Source organism: Mauremys mutica, chromosome 1, assembly GCF_020497125.1.
Source record: "Mauremys mutica isolate MM-2020 ecotype Southern chromosome 1, ASM2049712v1, whole genome shotgun sequence".
NCBI lineage: Eukaryota > Metazoa > Chordata > Testudines > Geoemydidae > Mauremys > Mauremys mutica.
Window position 1 is genome coordinate 155,226,452 of NC_059072.1, and position 24,043 is coordinate 155,250,494.

The 24,043-nt window shown below is 43.6% G+C and overlaps 1 protein-coding gene across 3 annotated transcripts in view; it reads left to right on the forward strand.

Annotated features, from left to right (window-relative positions):
• GDAP2 (ganglioside induced differentiation associated protein 2) overlaps positions 1–5,538 on the forward strand; it is a 44,325-nt gene extending 38,787 nt beyond the window's left edge. For all 3 annotated transcript variants that reach the window (XM_045000997.1, XM_045000996.1, XM_045000998.1), the window contains exons 13-14: positions 2,677–2,820; positions 4,816–5,538. In XM_045000997.1, the coding sequence (XP_044856932.1) occupies positions 2,677–2,820; positions 4,816–4,863 (192 nt within the window). In that variant the 3' untranslated portion in view covers positions 4,864–5,538. The remainder of the gene's footprint in view (positions 1–2,676; positions 2,821–4,815) is intronic.
• The last annotated feature ends 18,505 nt before the right edge of the window (positions 5,539–24,043 follow it).

Sequence of the window (24,043 nt, forward strand, 5' to 3'; positions counted from 1 at the left end):
AGTATATGTTTCTCTTTGCTTTGCTTTTCAGTGTTCCTAGGGTAGGACCCTGTATTTCTCAAGTGCAAGAACAGGAGCTCTTTGCTTGTAAGCTTTCCACCATCCCCCAGTGCCCTCCTCTTACACATCTCTGCATTGTATTTCAGTTCTTAAATCTGTAACGTAAATCATCCATGTTATTGCTGTACTGAATCCTGGCATACTTGATGGCTTCCATCTGTTGTATTTCTGTATACTATTTCTGGGCCTGCTGGGCTCTAGAGATTTTTATCATGCTCTTGGCGGACCAGAGCTGTGCTTGTTTTGTAGGGGCCATGAACATAGTTTATGCTGCCAGCCAACATTCTCTCTTTTATATGAGAAGAGAAACTGTTTTAAATTATGTGTATTCTAAGGCTAGTGGCTTTTTATAGAACATGTTGTTCTAAACTAAGTCTGCAGAGGTGAGAGCACAGCAGTGATCCCCAAAACAGAGGGTAATTGAAGCAAGGTGTGAGTCGCTAACGCTGAGTAAGCCATTGTACACACAAAGGCAGCTAATCCTGTCTTTTCTTTATTCCTGCTCTGATGTGAGCATTCCTTGGTCTGCGCAGGAGTCTGGTGCTGCTGGAAGGTGACCTCACTGGAGAGAAAAGTCCTATATTTATCCCCCTAAAAATACTGTATTCCTGGATAACATTTTATTGCTACCATTGCATTACCTGTAATCAGTTATGCTTCTGCATATTGAATGTCTGTGGTGAACTTAAGTTCATTGTTTCAATGCTCCATCCTCTCCTGTTGTCAGGGAGTGAAAATTACCGTGGTGCAAGATTTGAAATTTGCTATATTCAGACCAGTGACAAAGACACTTGGCTAGAGTGAGGGATCAAGTGACAGTTTTAGGGTCAGAGGTCTCTCACCATTAGAACTAATGGCAAATCTGAATGTCAGTGGGAAAACTGGTCAGCTCCACTTCCTAGTAGTGCACACCCTCTGATTCTAGCCTTGGTACGTCATAAAATAGTCTTAAAACACTGCTCATTCCAATTGCTCTCCCTCCCGCTACATCACACGCACACTCAACCTCCCAATCTGGTTGTACTGTTTAAGGATCGGGACACTGTACTTTTCAAGGACACTGTTTGCCTCTTTCAGCTCAAATATTGAGCTTAAACTAAAGATGATCTGTTTGGGACTGACCTTTACATACAAAATATCTCTTTATTTTTAATCCATCATTCTGTCAGAATTTTTCCATTCCGTAAATTGCAGCAGCAATATACGAACTCTCTCATGCCAGCACCTATATGTTTCTGTTGACACGCTGGATGCCAGTGCAGTAAACGAAAAGGAAACTGTGCTATAGTTCAACAAACAAAATTTGAAAGGAAAACCATTTTCAGGCTTCTCTCTCTCCTCCCCCTCATCTCCTCCTCCCCACACACACACACAACACATCTGAAAACAGCCAGGGCCTGCAATAAGTTTGTTTGCATTAGCACCTTCCAACTCTCCTTAGAAGTTGCTCTCTAAATGCAAAGCTTCCAGTTGCTCCCAAATTTGTTCTGTTCAATGTGCCTTCACATCATTTCCCCTGCTAACTGCAGATAACAAACTGCATTTGCCACATTGGTAACCCTGACTTATATATTGTAAAGATAGTTACTATGTGGGTTTTGTAGTCCAGAGGGAATTATGCTTTATATTCAATCCATAGCTGGGCAAGTGGAATGGCTGACATATTGCAAGGTGAGGGACGAAATAGCCCCTGGACTAAAAGTTTGAGACACAGGGAATTTTTTACCACTAACAAATTACCGTATTCAGTAGTGTACATACACACAGATCTGTCTCCTCCAGTCAACAGGGACTGGACTTACTGTATGTGTTGGAAGAATGGGATGTGCTGTGGTGTCTGAGTGGAAAGATTGGTTGAAGCCAGGTTTACATTGTGCTCTAAAAATGTGGTTTGAGATCATCCTCTTCCCTTCCCAGAAATCATTTCAATGTATGTAGACCAGTTGCCCACACTAATAGGCATTAACAAAACAACACCTGGCTGGTAATTCCTTATCTGATTTACATGGGGAGGACAAAGCTGAGGTAGCTGCTCTACATTGTGTCCTGTTACAAAAAGATCTGAAAGAGAGTCAAAGTTAAGACCTAAAATTAAGACTTACGGGTTTTGGGCAGCAGATGTGAGTTGGGTCTGATGCCATCTGAGCAGATGTAGTGTATAGGAAAGAGGGAAACAAATACCCAGAACAGAGAGAATGTATCTATCAGTGGGGTCTTGGAACAACTGAAGGTCACTTTTTTTCTAAATTGCTGTAGGAAAGCTGGTGCTAACAGGCATTAAAACCAAGGCAAAGAAAAAGATTGATCTGAGTAATCTGGAAGTGCAGAGTTTTGGAAATAGCAGAATGGGAAGGAGTAAATAGACACCAATTCCGTGTAGCAATACAGAGGTGTAGAATTAAGAAAAATGTCAGTCTGAAGTTTGAAGCACTACTCTGTAGTGCAAGTAACAGCTTGCTAGACTAGCAATTGCGATGGAGTATTCTTTATTGGTGTGTGCTCGCAGTTACAATGCTGACGCTTGATTGGCTTATATGAGTACAGAATAATATGTTGAACTTGAAGACTCAGAAATGGCATCAGTTTAATTCTTTTTTTTTTTTCCCCTATGTTTAGGTCTCAACGTGGTTTTTCACAACCTTTACCGTCTCAGGGCTAAAGGACAAAATCCACTATGTGGAAAACCTTCAGCAATTGTTCACAGCCATACCCCCAGAACAGATTGACTTCCCCCCTTTTGTCCTTGAATATGATGCCAGGGTAAGTGGCTTCAGGTGATAAGCATCTGTTTATGCTCCCAAGTACAGTTGTTGAATATCTTACTGCTTTATGAAGCAGACTGGAACAAGTCATCTTCACCCTCTTAAAAGGAAGCCTAGATGGATTGCTGGGGAGACTAACAGCTCTTTTTGAACTTCATAGAAACAGTCAGTTGTCCCATGTTAGTCTTTTCTACGTCAGTCTCTGAGGAGAGGGTTTGGCCCAGAAACAGCCCTTAATTCCAGTAGAGGCTTCTCTTATATTTTTGTGTGTAAATTAGGGACACCACTCTTTGCCTAGCCAAGGACCACATGAAGTTTGTATTAAATGAAGACAATTGTAGCCAACCTAATCAGTAACCTAGATGGAGATGCAGCATTGATCTGAGCAGCCTGGATTGCAGACCTGTAGTCCTCATGGGCCCACATCTCCATAATGAAGATTAGGGTCATTATGGTCTGCTTTTCTTGGGGAAGAGCAATCTCTTTGATGAAGCAGATTGTGTCCATTAACTGGAATGCAGAAGTATGGCTCGTCTCTCTTCTTGAATCCTAGGTGCCCTACAGATGCAGATCTTAGAAGTATTCACCTCTCTTATTCTCTCTGCTTGCTTCTCTCCCTCATCTTGCTTATCTCCTGACAGCCTCCCTAAGCTTTCAGTTTTCCATGGTTTATCGAGTAGCTATATGGTGCTATTAACAGTTACCTGTAACACTGTAAAACCTGACACACAGAGGATTGTTGCTGTCTGCCATCCCACTGCTGTTGGAGCTGCTTTGTGTTGTCTTGTATTGTTTCACGGCCTTCAAATTTTGTTTCCTTTTCCCAGCCCCAAATTAACACATACACCGGGGTGGGCAAATTATGGCCTGTGGGCTGGATCCGGCCTGCGACCCGTTTTTTAAGCCGGTCCACAAGCCACACCACACGGCTCGGCCCCGCTCTGGTGGGGGCGCTGGGTTGGGGGCCAGACCACGCGGCTCGGCCCCTCTCCGGCTCCTATGCGCTCCAGTGGGAGCTGCAGGGGCGGTGGCTGAAGATGGGGCAGTTCGCAGAGCCGCCTGTCCACAGCTCCGCATAGGTGCTGGAGCAGGGACATGCCACTGCTTCCGGGAGCCGCTTGAGGTAAGCACTGCTCAGAGCCTGCACCCCCTGAGCTTCTCCCCACACCCCTGCCCCAGCCCTGATCCCACTCTTGCTCTCCAAACCCCTTGATCCCAGCCCGGAGCACCCTTCTGCACCTCAAGCCTCTCATCCCCAACCCCACCCCAAAGCCCACACCCCCAGCCGGAACCTGCACCCCTTCCCATACTCCAGCCCTGATCCCCCTCCCGCCCTCCAAACCCCTCGGTCCCAATCCAGAGAACCCTCCTACACCCCAAATTCCTCATCCCCAGCCCCACCCCAGAGCCCGCACCCCAACCCCAATTTTGTGAGCATTCACAACCCGCCATACAGTTTCTATTCCCCGATGTCGCCCTCAGGCCAAAAAGTTTGCCCATCCCCTGCCATACACACATTAGGGAAAGGGAGTGGAGAGGAGGAATAGCTCTTGGCTGTCTTAGTCCTTTCTTCCTCCTGGACTTCTCCCCCAAAGTGCAGGACAAATGTGACTCAGCGTCATTCTGACCCAAATTTGCCCTCACTTCAAATACAGAGGGACAGACACTGCATGTGTCTGCAGCAGTGTGCCATCTTGAGCAGACCTACTTGCCACATTATATGCTGGCATTGGCAGTCTCGACAGGCCATGGCTTTGGTTTTAGGCTAAAGCAGCTGTGATCTGCTGTGTTCAAATCAGGAGCCAACAACTTTCAGGCTCCCAGCAAGTTGCCAATGTCGTTCTCAGCGGGGTGAAGTTTGGATGCTACTGTACTAGGATATGAGAGGGGTGGTCAAGAATGTTTGTTTAATTATGCCTCCTTTTCATCTATCAGTTGCATGCACTTGAGAGTTGGAGACACATTTAGTTAACTTCTCATTCCTTTATCACAGGAAAATGGGCCTTACTATTCTTCTTACCCCTCATCCCCTGACCTGTGATCTACAGCCCTGCAATACTGCTGGTTTCCCATGGATCCGATGACCTGATGCCTGCCAATCCCATGTGCATTTGTCCATGTACAGAATTCAGAGAAAGGGTTTTGCCCCCAGCTCTCTGGTATTTTTTTACTGATAAGATATTTTCAAGCACACAAGCAATCGGAGAACTTTATGCCACTGTGAACTGTACTACTATTTCAGATCTATTTATCCAAAGGAAAAGTTGATTTCAGGATCACTTGGTGGATTTTATTTTCTTCTTCTTTTGGAAGGTATTGAGTTTTATGCCTGAATTGACTTTTTTGCTCTCCCGGAAAACCATCAGAGATACTTTAATCATGTTTTTACTTAATATTGCCTGGTTCCAGCTCCATTTATAATACCCTGTTTTACAAATGATATACAGTGCCAGCCTGACACTGTTGCTCATCTTATGGTCTATGCTTCAGTTCCAATTATTTTTTGCCTTCTGTTAGTGCTGATTGTTCTAGTGATGACCCTGCAAAAGTAGCTGGAATCAGGAATATCGCAACCACGGAGTGAGGAAAGCACTACGCCAAGCGAACTCTGTGGCAGTGTTTAATACCATAAATGCTATAGTCCTTGTCTGTTTTCCCTGGAAGATGTGATGCCATTGCTCTCCCATTAAGAATAAAATTGAAAAATATGTCTGCATCTCTCCTGTAATTCTAGGTATTTGTGGTCTCTCATCTTTCAAACAGACAGATGCATAAATGTTGTAAATGAATGCCATCTGCTTGACATTGCAGCCAGCACCCTAATTACTCTTGTATGTATTAAAAGATTCAGTGATGCAACTTCTATTTTCTTGAAAATAATCAGGCTCTGGGAAAAGACTCTACTCTCCCTCTCGTAGTGTAACAGGGACACTATCAACTAGCTCTGAGAGCTCTGGCAAGTAAAGCTTTAAACGTTGACTTCCCAAGGGTATAAGATTGGAGGTCCAGCATCGTGCACACAATCCATGAAACATTTACAAAAGTGGGGGAGATACTCTCATTAAATACATTTGCAATGGCACCTTCCAAATCACTGCACACCATGACAGAGTCCCTGCCGGACATAGTTTGTGCACAAAAATTTGTTTTGGAAGACTGTGGAGTTCTCTATTCCCTTTTAAGTATCTTCCTTGCACCAGTGAATAGAGGAAAGAAACCTAATTGTAACTGTTCCCAGGCAAAAACCATTTTTTATATTAAAAACAGATTCCTCTTCCTGTCTTTTTGGACCCTCTGGCCTTTCAAGAAAACACAGGAATTGTGGGGGACTTTGATCATCTGGTGAAATGTATGAGAAGGTTAGCAATTTATACTGCATTCTAAAATTATTCTGCACATTGATTAGCTATGAAACTGTCACTGTTGAGCTAATGCAAGAGGTAGACTGCAGTCACCCTTGTTGTTAGAGATGGTAGATGAAGTAGCTAGGGCTGTGGTAGTTATGATCAATTTTGACACGTCTCTTTTGGACCCTTTAGTCTCTGTGGCTGCACATCACGGTTTACTTTACAATCTTCAGTTTGTCACTTCTGCAAACTAGGATCACAGCCTTCAAGTTCCTCCGGTGGTACCTTCTGCTTGTGCCTCAGAGATGGGCTTCCAGAGTGTGTGGGGCGGGGGGGGGGAAGAGATCTTAGGCTGCTCTTCCCTCCGTCCCCCCAAAATTCACCACCAGACATGGAAAATTTTAGTCTGTGAGATGGATATTTTGCATATGTAGCAATATGTGTAAAATGGGATTTTTATAGCGGTACCTACTTGGGAACATTCATGCCTTGCTTGGAATCAGAATGAGCTCTGTAATAATATATAGCACTTAGATGGTGCTTTACAAACATTAAGGCCTTGTTCCACAAAGGGACTTAAGCATCGCAATGCTGAGCATTGTGGAACCTAGCTTTTAGGTTCCTAGAAAATGACAGGAACAACCCTACAATCCATAGTCTGAGTTAGGTGCCTATGCTCCAGTACAATGAATGGGAAGAGATAGACATATCACAATGTGATCTACAGATGCCAGCATGCTAGGCAGGGTGCTACTTAAACTAGCCAATGGGAGAGTCAATAGGAGAGACTGAGGGAGACCTACATCGGAATATCCCATAGCTCAGTGGTTAGAGCATGAACCTGAGAGGGAGGATTTGAACAGGGGTCTCCCTTCTCCTCCTCTAGCAGAGGGGGGAATTGAACCTGGGTCTCCCATATCCCATATGAAGCTTCTAACCACTGAGCTAAAAGTTACAAGATGGGCTTCTGCTAATGCCACCACCAGATTTTGAATGGGACCCAATCCAGTGGGCAGCCTTTGAGTATGCCTACCAGATCAGGTCCCACCTGCAACCCAGATGGCTGAACTCCTGTCTTCCCCTGGTTTGTGAATTGTTCTGGGGCTTAGGCCGGAGATAGGTGACCAGACACCTGTCTTTTTTGCCCTCCTCCACAGCATGGGTCACTTGCAGGTTTAAACTAGTGTAAATGGTGAATTCTGTGTAACTTGAAGTCTTTAAATCATAATTTGGCTTCAGTAACTCAGTCAGAGGTTATGGGTCTATTGCAGGAGTGGTGGGTGAGGTTCTGTAGCCTCAATATGGCGGTCAGAGTAGATGATCATGATGGTTCCTTCTGGCACTAGAATCTATGAATCTGAGGCAGCAGTGCACATGTCCAAAGGCAAAAACTTAAGCCTGATCTATACTTAAAATGTAGGTCAACATGGCATAACCCTAAGCGCCACAGCTAACCTAGCCCCCAGTGTAGATGCAGCTAGGTCGAGGGAAGAGGGCTTCTTGGGGCAACAGAAAAACCCTTCCATTGTTATAGTTACTTCTCATACATGCATGTGCCCATTGAGGTAGGTAAATACTGTTATCCCTGATTAACAAATGAGAATCTGAGACTGCAAGATGTGAAATCATTTAGGCAGACACAGCAAAGTCGAGATCAGAATTAGGAGTCCCCAGGTCTCCTCTTGATGCAAGGACTTTGCCTTACCTTCAGGGGTGAAAGTAATAAATTCTTACCGGTACGGGGGCTGGATCTGGCCCCCTGAAGAGGCGGGGCCTTGGGCAGAAGGGGCATGGCTGGAGGGGTCAGCCTCCCCCAGGCAGCCCATCCGTGCTGCCTGGCTCCTGCTGCCCGGGGCTCCAGCAGCAATTTAAAAGGGCCCGGGGCTCCGGCAGCGGCCGGGAGCCAGGGCCCTTTTAAATCGCCGGCCCCCAGGGCAGCTGCCCTTTTGCCTCCCCTGTCAGTGGCCCTGCTGGTAGGGTCCCTACCGGCAGGGCTGCCGATGGGGTGAGGGAAGGGGCAGCAACATTAAAGCGCTGCCACGGCAAAGGACCCTCCTTAAAGCGCTGCCGCAGCAGTGTTTTAACATTGCGGCCCTTTCCCAACCTCCCACTGGCGGCCCTGCCGGTATGGACCCTACTGGCAGGGCCGCCAAGAGGGAGGCAAAAGGGGCAGGGACATTAAAGCTTTAACATGGGCTGCGTACGGGCCGGTACCGGCTTCTTACCAGCCCATACCAGCTCACTTTCACCCCTGCTTACCTTCCAGTTGTAGAGGTGTAAGTATACTGCTGGGGCTCATGAAAGAGCATGCTGTTGATGCTGCATTGAGTCTCTTCCCTTGCTGTGTCCCTTTGGCTCATAAGCTCTGTTTATATTGTCCTCAGCATTTCAGTACGTGTCAGTCACTGATGAAGATGTTCATTAACTGGGGATTGTTGGCAGCACTTAATATGCAATTTCTGATTGGTATTTCAGTAATACTGAGTGTGCCTCAGGCCCTCTACTTTTCCTGTGGCAAAACTGCTAAAATCCAGAAACACTAGTGCAACGAAACTTTGGGAGTTAAGAAATGTCTTGCTGCCTGAGATACTATTCCATTGGAGCCCACTGAGCTATGCTTTTTTTATTCGCTTTTCAATGATTGTGAAAATCCGCAGTACTCTGATACACCGCAGCCACTGTTGCCTGTATGCGCCCCATTCTTAGCCCCAACTGTTTTACAGCTGCCCTCACACAGCAGCTGTTTATAACCAACAGTGAATTTTCAGTGTGTCTAATAATTTGTGTATTTTTCCACCCCAGTTAACCATCTGCTGTTTTTCACACCCATATCTCTATCAGGAGGGCTGTAACTCATCTCTGCTTAATAGGCAGATTTAAGGTAATTCATTCACACAGTGTTGTGAAAACCGAACTTTTTTCTGCTTCAGCAACTTAAAAATTTTTCCTATCCTCTTGGCTCACAGATGGCTTGGAAAGACAAGGTGGGTGAGGTAATATGTTTTATTGGCCCAACTTCTGCTTGGAGTCATACAGTCCTGAGTACTGTTCTGAAGGCTGTATCTGCATGTTTCTCTACAATTCTAGTTCAGTAATCTAAAAAATGACCTGGCTCCACCAAACTCAAATATGCCCCCAGAGCATTTGCTAACCAGAAAGGAGATCTTGGTAATATGCACCTCTTTGTGAATTTGTCCCTTGAAATACTTCATTTTTTAAAAAAAATTACTTGAGTCCTACAACCTTGTGTACTCCAGGTCAAGCAGGATCTAAATTGCACAGCACGAACACTGCACTCTACCATGGCAGGTTTAAATATTGTGGCATTTTCAGATACTTCTTTTAAAATGGAGATTTATTTTATTGAATTAAACATGCTGATGAATAATCCAATCAGTAAAGTAGTCAGAGTGTTGTTTGATATTAAATTTACTTTTACACTTCCCTCACGTTTTAAATTTTCAATGCAAACACACTTTTGTACTAAAAAAATACCTTAATTGTAGATGCTGTCTGGGACTGGAGTGGGAGCTAGGGTAAACTGGGCAGGGGGCAGATAATTTTTGACACTTAGGAAGGTGGGGATTATAGGATAAGCATATTAGTTGAACGTTTCTGCTTCAAATTATCAGCAATGAAGTAGTTTTGGAGTCAATGCCCTATTGAAGTCAATGAGACAATTCATACTTCATTAACTGCTTGCTTCATGCCTTCTGCAGATGCATGGCATGGCTACATGGGGAAATTTACTGGCATAATTATACCCCTATAATTATACTGGTATAGTTCCCTATATAACTCTAGCAGTATAATTTCCCTATGTAGACAAGCTCTTAGCATTGTGGCAATTACACCTGAGGCATATCTGTAAGGCTTTTATTACAAACAAGTGCTGCAAACTGAATTATTTTAAATGAAACCTCAGATTTTGGAGCACAATTCTGTAGCAAGGAGTGGATTCTGCAGTCACAAAATCGCAGGGTACATGGTGATCTGCTCATAAATGTTTATCATCCATTGTCTACATATTTATTTACCCGTTTAGATTTCCCATCCTAACTGGGTAGATACGATTTCCTTGATTATTATATCTTAAGAACTCAGTGCTCTGTTCTCAGAAGGAAACTCCTCTTATATAAGAACATAAGAATGGTCATAATGGGTCAGACCAATGGTCCATCTAGCTCAATATCCTGACAATGGCCAGTATCAGATGCTTCAGGCGGAATGAACAGAACAGGGCAATTGAGTGAGCCACACCCTGTTATCTAGTCCCAGCTTCTGGCAGTCTAGATTAGGGACACTAAGCATGGGGTTGAGTCCCTGACCATCTTGGCTAATAGCCATTGATGGACCTATCCGCCATGAACTTACCTAGTTCTTTTTTAACCCAAGTATACTTTTGGCCTTCTCAACATCACCTGTCAATGAGTTCCACAGGTTGACTGTGTTATGTGAATCCTTATGTTTGTTTTAAAGCTTCTACCTATTAATTTCATTGGGTGACCCCTGGTTCTTGTATTATGTGAAGGGGTAGACAGCATTTCCCCTATTCACTTTTCCACACCATTTGTGATTTTATAGACCTCTCTCATATCCCTCCATAGTTGTCTGTTTTCTAAGCTGGAGTCCCAGTCTTTTTAATCTCTCCTCATATGGAAGCTGTTTTCTACCACTAATCATTTTTTGTTACTCTTCTCTGTACCTTTTCCAGTTCTAATATATCTTTTTTAAGATGGGGAAACTAGAACTGCACACAGTATTCAAGATGTGGGCATACCATGGATTTATGTAGTGGCATTATGAGATTTTCTTGTATCCTATCCCTTTCTTAATGGTTCCTAACATTCTGTTAACTTTTTTGATTGCCGCTGCACTCTGAGCAGATGTTTTCAGAGAACTAGCCACAGTGAACTATCCAAGATCTCCTCTTTGAGTGGTAATAGCTAATTTAGAATCCATTATTTTGTAAGCATGTTTTTCAATGTACGTTACTTTGCACTTACCAAGATTTAATTTAATCTGCCATTTTGTTGCCCAGTCACCCAGTTTTGTGAGAGCCCTTTGCAACTCTTCAGATATGTCTTCACTACCCTCCAGATTGGCGGGTAGCGATCGATTTATCATGTCTAGTTTAGACACGATAAATCAACCCCCGAGCGCTCTCCCGTTGACGCCTGTACTCCAGCGCCGCGAGACGTGCAAGCAGAGTCGACGGGGGAGCGGCAGCAGTCGACTCACCGCGGTGAAGACACCACGGTAAGTCGATCTAAGTACGTCAACTTCAGCTATGTTATTCACGTAGTGAAGTTGTGTAACTTAGATCGGCCTGACCCGGCCCTCTCCCCTCCCCCTCTTCCCCCCCCCCCCCAGTGTAGACCAGGGCTTAGTTAAGTACAAAGCTGACTGCAATCTTGAGTAATTTTGTATTATCTGCAAACTTTGCCACCTCACTGTTCACCTTTTCTAGATCATTTGTTTATGTTGAATAGCACTGGTCCCAGTACAGATCCTTGGGGACCCCACTATTAATTACTCTCCATTGTGGAAACTGACCTTTATTCCCACCCTTTTTTTTCCCTATCTTTTAACCACTTACTGATCCATGAGAAGAAGCTTCCCTCTTATCCCATGACTGTTTACTTTGCTTAGGAGCCTTTGGCTATCACTGTTATTTCACTGGAAAGCCATATCTAGGTAAGAGGGCCATTCTAGTAGATCCGTACAGCACACTGTATGACACTTCTCATGCCTGGATCAGAAGATTGTTTTTAATTTCCACTCCCAGATGTGGCCTGTATTCCAGTCATGACACCTTGATTAGGAAGGTTGTTAGGGGAGTAGGGCTCTTCTCTACCTGTGTCTTGATCAAGTTCCCCTGTCGCTGTTCAGAAAGATTAGGTGTCCTGGACTATATGGTGTTTCTTATTCAAAGCAATTTGAAGGCCTTTTGCTGCATGGCAATTGCTGAATATAGAACCGCTATTTCACTTCTCTCTGCAGTCCCTCTATTGCCAGGATCTAACTGAATACTTCCAGATGCAGCAGATACCAGAAGGTGCTGGACAGAAATAAAATGTTCTTCTATACAGTAGAATTTTGGCATTTTAATACAGATTTGTCATTTAAACTAAATTCTCAGACTTTTCATAGAATCATAGAATATTAGGCCCCCTCAAGGATTGAACTCACAACCCTGGGTTTAGCAGGCCAATGCTCAAACCACTGAGCTATCTCCCCCCCATATGTTCTCCATATTCGTCTCCATTAAATATCTAGTATAACGCACCTGACCTTTCTGGCATCTGCTCCCCTTTATCATCAGCCTAAGACTTTGGTGGTAGCCTGTCTCCCTTGCCTTATCTTCATGAATTAGGGCTTAGCTCTGGTGTGTGACTGAGCACTAAAGTGTCTGCAATGTTGCAAATGTCACACAAGGGTTTAGCACCCAACTGCTGAGGCCAGGCACTCTACATGAAATTAATTTGGATGGCTCTGCTGTGACACAAGCTGAGGTCAACTGGTCCACTTTGCTGATCTAGAAAATGAGAGAATGGCGAGTTATTACCTTTCCCTGTTCTCCCCGGCATTCGGTCATGAGAGAGAGAGCCCTTGATTTGGAGTTCACTTACATTATTTTAACTCCATTAAGTACCATGCACCTACTCCTGATTCCCAGGGGTGTCAGTGATATCAGAAACAGGCCCTGTGACTTATTAACAGGAAAGTATTATAGCACTAACCCTTAAGAAACTGGCTTGTTCTTAGGAAAAAGAACATGAGGGAACTATTTTCCCTAGGTGAGAGAGGAAGGTGGGGAGATGCTGGAGGAAGAAGGGTTTCCAGCAGTGATGAAGTGAGATGGGATGCTTGCCCAGTGTGAATCCTGCTGCTATTAGCCACCCTCACTAGTCTCTGGCCTACACTTCCAGAGTGATGGACACTCAGCCTTTCTTTTGGGTCGGCCATGAAAGCTTCTCTGGGGAATTGATAATGTGGAGGGAATCAGTGCAGCTCTGATGTGATAAAGCATGCAAGAGGCTTGGAGGGCAGCAGCATCCATGTCAGATGAGACCTTTGGAAAGGGAGTGATTGTGGGGTGTGTGGAGCTGTACTGTTGAGTCAGGGCGGAAGTGGCAGGAGGATTAAGAGTTGGGGGGGAGGGGCAAGAAGGTAAGGGCACATTAAACATAAGTGGACTATCAAGAAAAGATGTCTAATGCTGATAAGTATCAGGATGTGGAATTGTCTCCAAGTGGGGAGCTCTGTCACCTGGGAAACTTAAAAAGGGTCTCTGTGGGGAACAATCTTGCATCAGTCTTCAGGTGATAGGGCTCCTTCCTTCTGTTAGAGGTGGGAAGGGTTAATCCAGTGCACTACAACTCATAGAAAACACTGTGAACCCAGGCCCTCCGCTACCCAAAGTCCAGTTACTGTGAGCACCAGGTGGATTCCTGATAAACTCAGCTACTCAAAATGTAAAATTTGTATGAAAATCCTTAAATGATAAACCATCCACAACATGTGAAACTGCTGAAAATGCCAAGATTCCTAATCCAGTGAAGACATGGCTACAGCGGGGTGCCTCAGCTGGAAGAACACAGTGTACAAAAAGGAGAGGAAGGGGATTGTATCAGATGATATGCAGTTGACTGCCATATGAACATATGTTTTTAATGTGCTAATCAGATCCCATTTGAAGCCTTTCTCAGCAGGGCGTCCTTTGAAAACCAGATTCCTCATTCCAAGGGGACAGGACTGGTTGCAATTAGGCTGCAGTTAGGACAGGAAGGTTATTTGTTTTGCTGCTGTCAAACTTCAGACACTTCACCAAAACACTGGGGAAAAAAAAGAGTAAGAGTCTCCTTTCCAAGGAGAGGTCAATGGTGGCTTCCAGGTGTAGGTTATCTGCTGCAAGATCTCACCATCTGCTTTAGCATGGGGTGCTCACTCTCTCTGCCATGAGATGTGTGTGGTCTCTCCTGGTGTGGAGCTTGCACTCCCCTGCACGCTATTTGGGGTGCTGTTTACTCACTCATCTTATCTGGAGAAAGCTCAAATGCCCACCCCATCATTGACAATGAAGACCACCAAGAACAGCAAATACAGGCTCCTGGTGGCAGATCCATCCCAGTAATTGAGAAGGCTGATGCAGCTGGAACTGTTTTAAGAACAAGTGGCTGTGTGCTCTGCCAGCCATCAAGAGGGTAAGTATTAACCTGATCTTACAGTTGATCTGTCTACATTCTGAGATTTGAGACATGTGCAAGAGAGCCACAATGGACTAGTGGCTGTAACGCAACTCTATCACTTCAGGCTGGATCTGTGCCCTAGAAATGAACTAGGATAAGTACTAAAAGTGCAGTATGTCCACTTTAGCCAGGCTGGTCCTGATGCAGTTTTGCTGTGCATCCACACTGGCACCGTATTACACAACTGCAGTTACACTGCCCGCTGGGTACTTCTGCAGTTTCCAGCCCAACAACCTGAAGCAGTGCATTATGGAGAGATTTTGAAAGGCATTTGACAGCCAAAGGGAAGTTTGGGAGAAGAGCTCAAACTCTCATAAGCCTATGACAAGTTTGTGTGATTCCTGGGCACTGGCACTATTTCCTAAGCCTTTCCTCAAAGCAGAGGTCAGGCTGACCACTTCACTCTTGCTGTTTGCTCAGCAAGCATGGAAAAGTAGTTTCAAGGTAGCTTTGGTGAGGTGATGAAAACTGTTCCAACAGTAACACAGCAGAATCAAGTGAAACCAGCAACCAGTGGGTTTACTGTTGCAATTGCTATGGTAGATGTGGGGCTGTTCTGCCTAGGGAGTGGAGAGAAGGAGGGGACAGGAGGAGACAATCCTTCAGGATGGTTGCTAGATGAAGCATTGCTTTTGAGTCTAGGTTTCGACCACAAACTGGTCAGAGCAAGTCCAAGCTGCCTCAGTGATCTCTGAGAACCAGCTCCAAGTGAGCTTCTAAGTGGGGGCAGGGAAATATGCATTGCCCCAGAATGGGATGGCCAGACTGCAGCACTGACTCAGTTCAAGCATTGTAGACATAACTCCTGAATTCAGCTACAGTGAATTGGTATTGCTGCTAGATTTCATTTTAGGCATTTGATGACTGGTTGGCAGCAGGGCACATTCTTACATGTAGACCTGGTGTGTTAAGACGTGGGGAACCAAAACATAGTAAGATGCCTAGGTTCTTTAGGGTAGGTATGGTCCCTGAGATCTGGCTTCTGTACTCTGTACTGCCATAAGCGTCCTCTGTGACCTCTGGCATGCAGGGCCGGCTCCAGGGGTTTTGCCGCCCCAAGCAGCCAAAAAAAAAAAAAAAGCCGTGATCGCGATCTGCGGCAATTCAGCTGAAGGTCCTTAGCTCTGAGCAGGAGTGAGGGACCCTCTGCCGAATTGCCACCGAATACCTGGACCTGCCGCCCCTCTCTGGAGTGGCCACCCCAATCACCTGCTTGCTAAGCTGGTGCCTGGAGCCGGCCCTGCTGGCATGAGATTTCCGCTTTGATTCTCAGTTATCCTATCTATGCAGTTAGTTAATGACATGTCTCCTTCATCTGTGGGATGAGGAATAGGGTTGCTCACTGAATGATGTTGAAATGCAGAATTCTATCAAGACTCTTCATTGGAACAGGTGATCCAAACCTAAAACCTGTCTATGCTTCACTTAGGCAAGGGACTGTTGGGGGCAGGAATACATGAAGGAGGAATTATTCCAGATCTTGATGTGCCTCTTCACCTTTGAAAGGGAGCTGTGCTGCTTTGGAGGTCAGCAATGACAATTTCTCCCTTTAGTGAGCTCAAGAATGAGTGTGCATGCACAGTGTCTGCTGTACTGTCTGCTGCTTCTAGTACAAGCTGGTAAAGCAGGGACAAAGTCTCTATTACAAAAGCACAACTCTACAGTCCGTGTGTGTTTTCTCCATTTTTAATTGGCAGAGCATTACCTCAAGCTTTCAAACAAAAGGCAACTTTTATAAACACTTTACTTGGCCTGATCTTAAGTGCCTCTTCCCTGCGTCACCATCAAAATCTGCTTCTGTTTCCCATTTTGTGGTGTAATGCAAGTTCTTTTGGCAGAGGAATGCAAGAATCTACAGAACACAGTTCTAACCAGTAATGTATGGACTTGGGGCTCTAGCAGGGGCAATGTCTCAAAGATAAAACTAATTAAGAGCAAAAGTGATTGGGAGGAGAAATTAAACACAGAAGAGGGAAGAAAAAGTGGATGGCATTTAAAATTTTTTTTACTTGGTGTCCAAATGCCTGCACTTATTAGACACAAAAAGGCTACTCAGTTTAAAAAAAAATCTTGCTTAAGAAAGGCCATGAAAGCAACACACAAAAAATGCAACAAATACAAGCAATGGGAGGTAAATCAGAAGCAAAGAGAATCAATGAATAGCTCTGGCCAATAGAGTTAAAGTCAACAAGATGAACATTTTTGAATAAATGGGGAGGAAAAGGAGGCCTAGCAATGATATCGAACTGTTACTAGATGCAGATAGCAAAATTGTCAATATGATGCAAGCAAAGCAAAAGTGTTCGATAAACATTCCTGTTCCATATTTGGAACCAAGCTGGATGGGGCATCTATATCATAATTCAGACACGTTCTTTTTCCAGAAGTAACTAAGGAAGATGTTATACAGCATCTACTAAAGATGAAACTTTTTAAATGAGCAGGTCTGCATAATCTGACTTTTTAAGAAATTGCCTAAACTATTGATTTTATTTTTAATAAATGTTGGAATACTGGTAAAGCTCCAGGGGATCAGGAAAAAAAGCAAATGTATCAGTATTTTAAAAAGAACAAACAGAATTGCTCAGGTAGCTAGACTGGTTAGACAGATATCCGTCCTGGGAAAAGTCGTTGGACAGCTGATACACAGGACTTCACATAGAGTTAAAGGATGGGAATATAATTAATCCCAGTTAATAGGGTTTAATGGAAAATAGAATATGAAATTAAATGAGACCTAACAGATTAGCAGTCTGAGAAAATTTGCTGTGTTGCAAAATATAAGTTGTTTGATTTAGTACCATTCTCATATAATGGTAACAGCAATACCAGTAGCATTGTCATTAAAACACCAGCACAATATGAAATAGATATAGTACATGTTGACTTGATTAAAACTATGTAACTGATAGATCTCAATTTATTCTTGTAAAAGGTGAGTCTTTAACAGGGAGGGTATTTCTAGTGAGATCCTCTAGGGAGTCGTTCTTAGCCCAGCTCCAGGCGAGCTGGAATGAGGGGGGCCAGCTGGCTCTGGCCCCACTGCTTTTAAAAGTGGGAGAGCATAGCCCTTTTTACCGGTTTTAAGGACGAGCAACAGGGAGGAAGGGCGGAGAGGAGCAAGTGGGGAGTGGGGCCTAGGGGGAAGGGGTGGCACAGGGGGTGCGGTCACATTTCAGGTGCCAGTGGCCCCCTCACTTTTAGGGAGTTTCTGTAGCCCCTTTCCAGTTCTGTTCAATAATTTTATCAATGATCTAAGAAGAAAATATAAAATCAATGCTAATAAAGTTTGCAGATGGCACAGACTGCTGGGTGGTAAATAATGACAAGGACAGGTCTCTGGTACAGAGTAATCTGGGTCACTTGGTAAACTGGGGAATAATCAAACATGCATTTTAATACAGTCAAATGCAAGGTCATAAAACTAAAAATATATACGTGTGGGCAAGAAATGACTCTGATAAGGACTTGAGGTCGTTGTTGATACCCAACTGAACATTTCCTCTCATTAGGGTGATGTGCCAAAAAGAACTAATGTGACCCTTGGATCTATTAACAGAGGAACATGGAGCAGGAGAAAGAAGGCCCTGTTGCCTCTATAGGTGGTATTGGTGAGACTATACTGGAATACTGTATCCAGTCCAGGCATGCGTGCTTTTAAAAAGACATTGGAAATACTGGAGAGAACTCAGAAAAGAGCTACAAGAATTATTTGAGATCTGGAAAACCTGCCTTCTAGGGAAAGACCAAAGAAGTTCAATCTAGTTTATCTAGTTAACAAAAAAGACCTATTGTAAATTAACTTGGATTTAACTACTGCTGTTGCTCTGTAACTTCCTATTTTTATATTGATCAGAATTTGGTTAAGGCAGAAACCCCAACTCAACCTCCACCTCTCTCTGCTGTCTTGAGATATTCTTGGGTAAATAAGAGAGCCATTACACTGGTATACTTTCCTACTGAAGTGCATCTCCCCTGCAGTGTGTCCTGATGCAAAACTAGATGTGCATTGGCTGCATTCTGAGAATAATGGGGTTGTTGCTGTGTCTTTGGAACAGATAAGAATTGCAGCTCCGGCACCAGCAGTTTAATTTTATTATAAGCACAAAAAGTTGTGAAAAAACAATTCCAGCGGGTTCTGCAATAAGGCAGTAAACTTCAGTTCTCGAGAACTGAAAACTGGGCCAAAGCAGAGATCCAAATGCTTCCAAGCTGCTACCTTCGTGCATCCAACAAAGTGGGTATTCACCCACAAAAGCTCGTGCTCCAATACGTCTGCTAGTCTATAAGGTGCCACAGAACTCTTCGCTGCTTTTACAGATCCATACTAACACGACTACCCCTCTGATACTTAAATAATCTTGTAACACTTCTCGAGTGCAAATCCTGTACTCCATCATGTGAGTTCCACCATAGGACAGAAGAATTAGCTGTCTCGTCCTATTGGGTATCCATAGTTGCCCTTAGTTGGTTGCCGTCTGATTAGGACAAGAGGCTGAAGGAATGTATTAGGGTTAACTATCCAGGCCCTTGTGTCTTTTGTTGTTCACACAACAAACATAATAAAGAAATACCTGGGCACAGTAGGATTCAAATAACTGTGTTTAATGTATATACACAACATGAACATAAGAATGGCCATATTGGGTCAGACCAAAGGTCCATCTAGCCCAGGCTCCTGTCTTTCGACAGTGGCCAATGCCAGGTGCCCCAGAGGGAATGAACAGAACAGGTTATCATCAAGTGATCCATCCCGTCGCCCATTCCCAGCTTCTAGCAAACGGAGGCTAGGGACACCATCCCTGCCCATCCTGGCTAATAGCCAACATGCAAGGCATTGCTGCTATACACTGCTGCTCTGGCTGGATTTTGGTGGCTTCTAAAACACAGAACACGGTGAGTGCCAGTAGAGGGCTTACAAACTATTTAAAAGAACACTACCCTATTCCTATGTGCTACAGTTGTTATTGGCAGCCACTTGTATATTCTCCCTGTAGCTGCTGCAGCTTCTGATTATAAGAGGGTTCTGTAACTTTCTACTGTGGTTTCAAAAAGCTGCCTTCTCTCCTCTGACACCCTGCCGGGGCAGGATTGGTGGTTAGATGGGCCCAACAGTACCTGGGGTCTTTGTTCACTAACCTTGGAAGCTATGACTCTTGAAATGTGGACTATTACTGTTAATCTCTATCTGCTTTCATTGACTTGGGGAAAATAAGGAGACTTCAGGGGCGCAGTCTTTGGCAGCAGAAGGGGTGGATTTTAGTCTTTGCCATGTTGCTTAACTTATAGATGTGCAAATAGCACCATGTTCCACCATCTTTCATCTTCCACATCTAATCAATGTCCGATTTTAATATAATTCAAGACACTTTAACTAAGAACCACTTTTATTCTGAACAGCTCCCATAACGGATGCACTTTGAATTTAATTAAAAACTCTGTCCCTTTAACACCACAGCAGCTTGTACAGGCCTACACTAAAATACCTTAATAATAGGAGTACCATGGTTTCTGACATGATTCCTGTACCTCTGGAGTCTGTGATTACTGAGCCATGCAATGAGACAGGTGACTACATCAACAAGTAATGATCAGCTCTTACCAGCAATCCATTGTGTCAGACCCTTATTACATGGTGTCAGAAGTAAGCAAAACCTTTGCAAAAAATGGACCAAGTGAAGCCTCTTGATTCCCTGAGCCTGGGAGGGAAGCTGGCAGAGAACTGCAGGAGGCAGGTCTTGCACTTGCAAATTTTCCTGGAACTCAATGACATTGCAGAGACTAGAGAGCTGCCACAGGTGCCAGGCCAAAGGCCTTGAAGATGTATTCCAGTCAGAGCATTAAGGGGACTGCAAACTGCTAGACATGGTCATTCTGAAATGTCAAGATTAGTGTGATCTACATTTGGATGTCACTTTGGGAAAAGCACATTTTCTTTACAAGAAACCAGTGGCTAGGTGAGACAATTGATTATACATAATAAAGCTGTTCCACTTTTTATGAAATACCTACATACTTAAATATGCATTGGGCCAGTGAGAGAGAGATTGACCCTATATCCCTGTGGTTAGGGGACTCAGCTGGGATATGGAAGAGATGGGTTTCAGTCCCCCTGCTCCAGTGCATATTTAATTATAGCTTCAACAGGAGAGACTGAGCCAGACCTATCCCTTAGCCCAGTGGTCAGAGCACTCTCCTGGAAATGGGGAGCTCTAGGTTCAAATGCCTTCTCCACATCAGGCAGAGGGGGAAATTGAGCCTGGGTCTCCTATATCCTCTAATCACTGGGCATTGTTTTGTGTAGCGCCTGATCTGGTAGACAGCTTCTGAGCATGACTACCAGAGCAGGCCCTGCAGGCAAGATAGTGAAGGAAAGGCTGAGTCTGAGGATCCTGCTGGGGCTTAGGCATGAGATAGGCGCACGTGTACCTAGACTGAGTCAGCTTTGCACATGCTCACTGGCAGACATGCTAAGTGTCTAGGGAATGTAGGGGGCCTACAGAGTTAGCTGAACCACTGAAGCAAGGTTTTGAGGATCCACATTTTGGATTGAGTCACATAGGCAGTTAGGTGCCTAAATCCCTTTCTGGATCTAGCTCCAAGTTTCTTAAAAAGGTTAGCTTCTGACTCTGAAAATAAATGAACAAAAATGAATTTCAAAATAAATAGTTGGACTGAGTGCAATGTAATTACAACTGTAAACAAAATTACTGGTGACCACCAAGATTTGAGATTGAATACCAGACATGTTATGGGGACAAAATGAGTCTTTGTAACCAAGCCACACTGCCATTACCTGTATGAGGGACGGGTACCACTCAGAATTTGAAAGAGTGGAAAAGAAAGAGTGGAACAGGAAGAGTGGAACTGTGTGTGCTTGCAGATGATCAAATGGGTGTGTAACTTGTATACAGAACAGGATGGAAAATACATTACTAAAGAATTTGATGATGTGTTTAATGGACAGGGTTGCATGAAGGCTATAATAATCATGTTTTATAAACCCTAATGGGCTGCCAAAAATGCATGCACAAGCCATTAGCACTGAACAATAAAGTGAAAACTGAAATTGACCAGATGATAAAATTAAATGTTATTGAACAAAGAGCCCAGCAGATTGAGTGAACACTGGCCACTGTAATGAAACCAAGCAAGTTATGGAATGTTATGGATCCAAAAGATTTGAATAAGACCATCAAACAAAAGTGTTATTTTACCCTATGAGAACAGCTAAGAAGGTAAGGTCTAGACTTCAAAATGCAAGACTATTTTCAGTTTTTGACGTAAGCCAAGTGTTTTGGCAGGTCCAACTCAATAAAAAAGTGCAAAATACTGGATTGTTTACTCCCCTTTTGGTAGCTATGTTTAGGTGACTACTCCTGGGGGGAATTCTGCGCCAAAAAAAATTTCTGCAAAATTGTGCATACTTTATTTGTTAAAATAATGCAATATAATCACACCAGTTTCAATTGTTTGGGTAATTTATTTAAACTACAATACAGAAAAAAGTCACAATAACTATTCAGCATTTCCTAAACACATGAAAGTTAAGTTACAAACACTTGGTAACTAAGACCCTGAATTCCAGTTATAATCCTGGATTTTCATTTAAATTACATTACAGAACAGCAAGCAGCAAAAAAAAAAAAAAAAAGTAGAATGTCATTTTAGTTACATAAGACATGGACGCAGTGACAAAGGAGTTTGATGAGACCCAAGAAAGATGGAGATAATTGTACAAATGGAATGACCCCCAAAGAAGTTCAGAGATCTAGTAAAAAGAACAGGAGTACTTGTGGCACCTTAGAGACTAACACATTTAAAGCTTTCATGGGCTACAGCCCACTTCATCAGATACATGCAGTGGAAAATACAGTAGGAAGATATATATACACACAGAGATCATGAAACAATGGGTGTTACCATACACACTATGAGGAGAGTGATCAGTTAAGGTGAGCTATTATCAGCAGGAGAGAAAAGAACGGTTTGTAGTGGTAATGAAAATGGCCCATCTCCAGCAATTGACAAGAAGATGTGAGGAACTGTAAGGGGGGAAAAGGTAAATAACATTTCTGTATTCACTTTTTCCCCACCACTCATGATTTTATAGACCTCTATCATATCCCCCCAATCATCTCTTTTCCAAACTGAACAGCCCTAATCTTCTTAGTCTCTCCTTGTATGGAAACTGTTCCATACCCTTGATGGTTTTTGTTGCCCTTCTCTGAACCTTTTCCGGTTCCACTATATCCTTTTTGAGATGGGACACCCAGAACTGGACACTCTATTCAAGGTGTGGGTGTACCATGGCTTTATATAGGTCCATTATGATATTTTCTGTCTTGTTTTCTATCCCGTTCCTAATAGTTCCTAACATTCTGTTAGCCTTTTTGACCACAGCAGCACACTAAGCTGAAATTTCCATAGAACTATGAATGATGACGCCAAGATCTCTTTCTTGAGTGGTAACAGCTAATTTAGAAACCATCATTATGTATGTGTAGTTGGGATTATTTTTTCCAATATACATTACTTTGCATTTATCAGTGTTGAATTTCATCTGCCATTTTGTTGCCCAGTCACCCAATTTTGGGAGATCGCTCTGTAACTCTTCACAGTCAGCTTTGGACTTAAGTATCTTGAGTAATTTTTGTATCATCTGCAAACTTTGCCACTTCACTGTTCATTCCCTGTGTACCATGCCTATTGGACCACAACAGATTTGAGAGGCTATGCTGCCCTGAGACTTCCATTTCCAGTTATGTGTACTCCATACATGCTAAACAGTACTGGATTGCTGACACTGGCAAATCTGGAGCAAATTGGGGATGGTCATTCAAGAATCCAGACCTCTATGTGATAGAGCCATCAGAATGAATATTACAGAGAGAAATGTTCTCTTCTTTTGGCAGAGTAATTAGCTCTCATAAGAAGCAGCCCCACCCAAGCTTCTGGACAATACATTCATAAGGCGACTCCAACATTTTGATCAGCCTCCAGCCATCCCATCCACTGATGGGAAATAGTAAACTAGGACATGCAAGTTATTTTCCTAGACTAAGTTGGGTAACCACATGTCCCTCCTGTCTCCCTTCCTGTTTTGTCCTGATTTTGTAAATCCAGCTGACTATTTACTTGAGAGACCCACTATACAGCTGTGCAGATGCAACTGAGAGCAAGCACATATACTCTGCACGGACTACCCTCAGGTCTAGGATACAATAATGTTCCCATTATGGCCTCCTGGAGGCTTCCCAGTGAGCAGCTCCCTCAAACCAGTCCTTCCTTAACCCTGGCTTCTCACAGATTGGTCAGAAAATCATCCAGAAAATACTATCTCTTTCTCTTTGTTTTCTTAATGAAAAAATCATCTTTCTCAGTCAGGAAGTTTGTTTGGGGTCCAAGGTGCTTTTTAAGCATTTCAGTCAAGTCTTCAGAAGCCATCTCACCTGGACCTTCAGGAAACCATGTCTTTGTAGGACTGCAAACAACTAATTTCTAACCGGGATAGGAAATTTTAGCTTTTTTCTTTTACATTGTCTTTGGTCTCATAGGCATACACATACTACTATGGCTTTTGTACAGAAAGTTCAAACACCTCTCCCACATCATTGAAGTA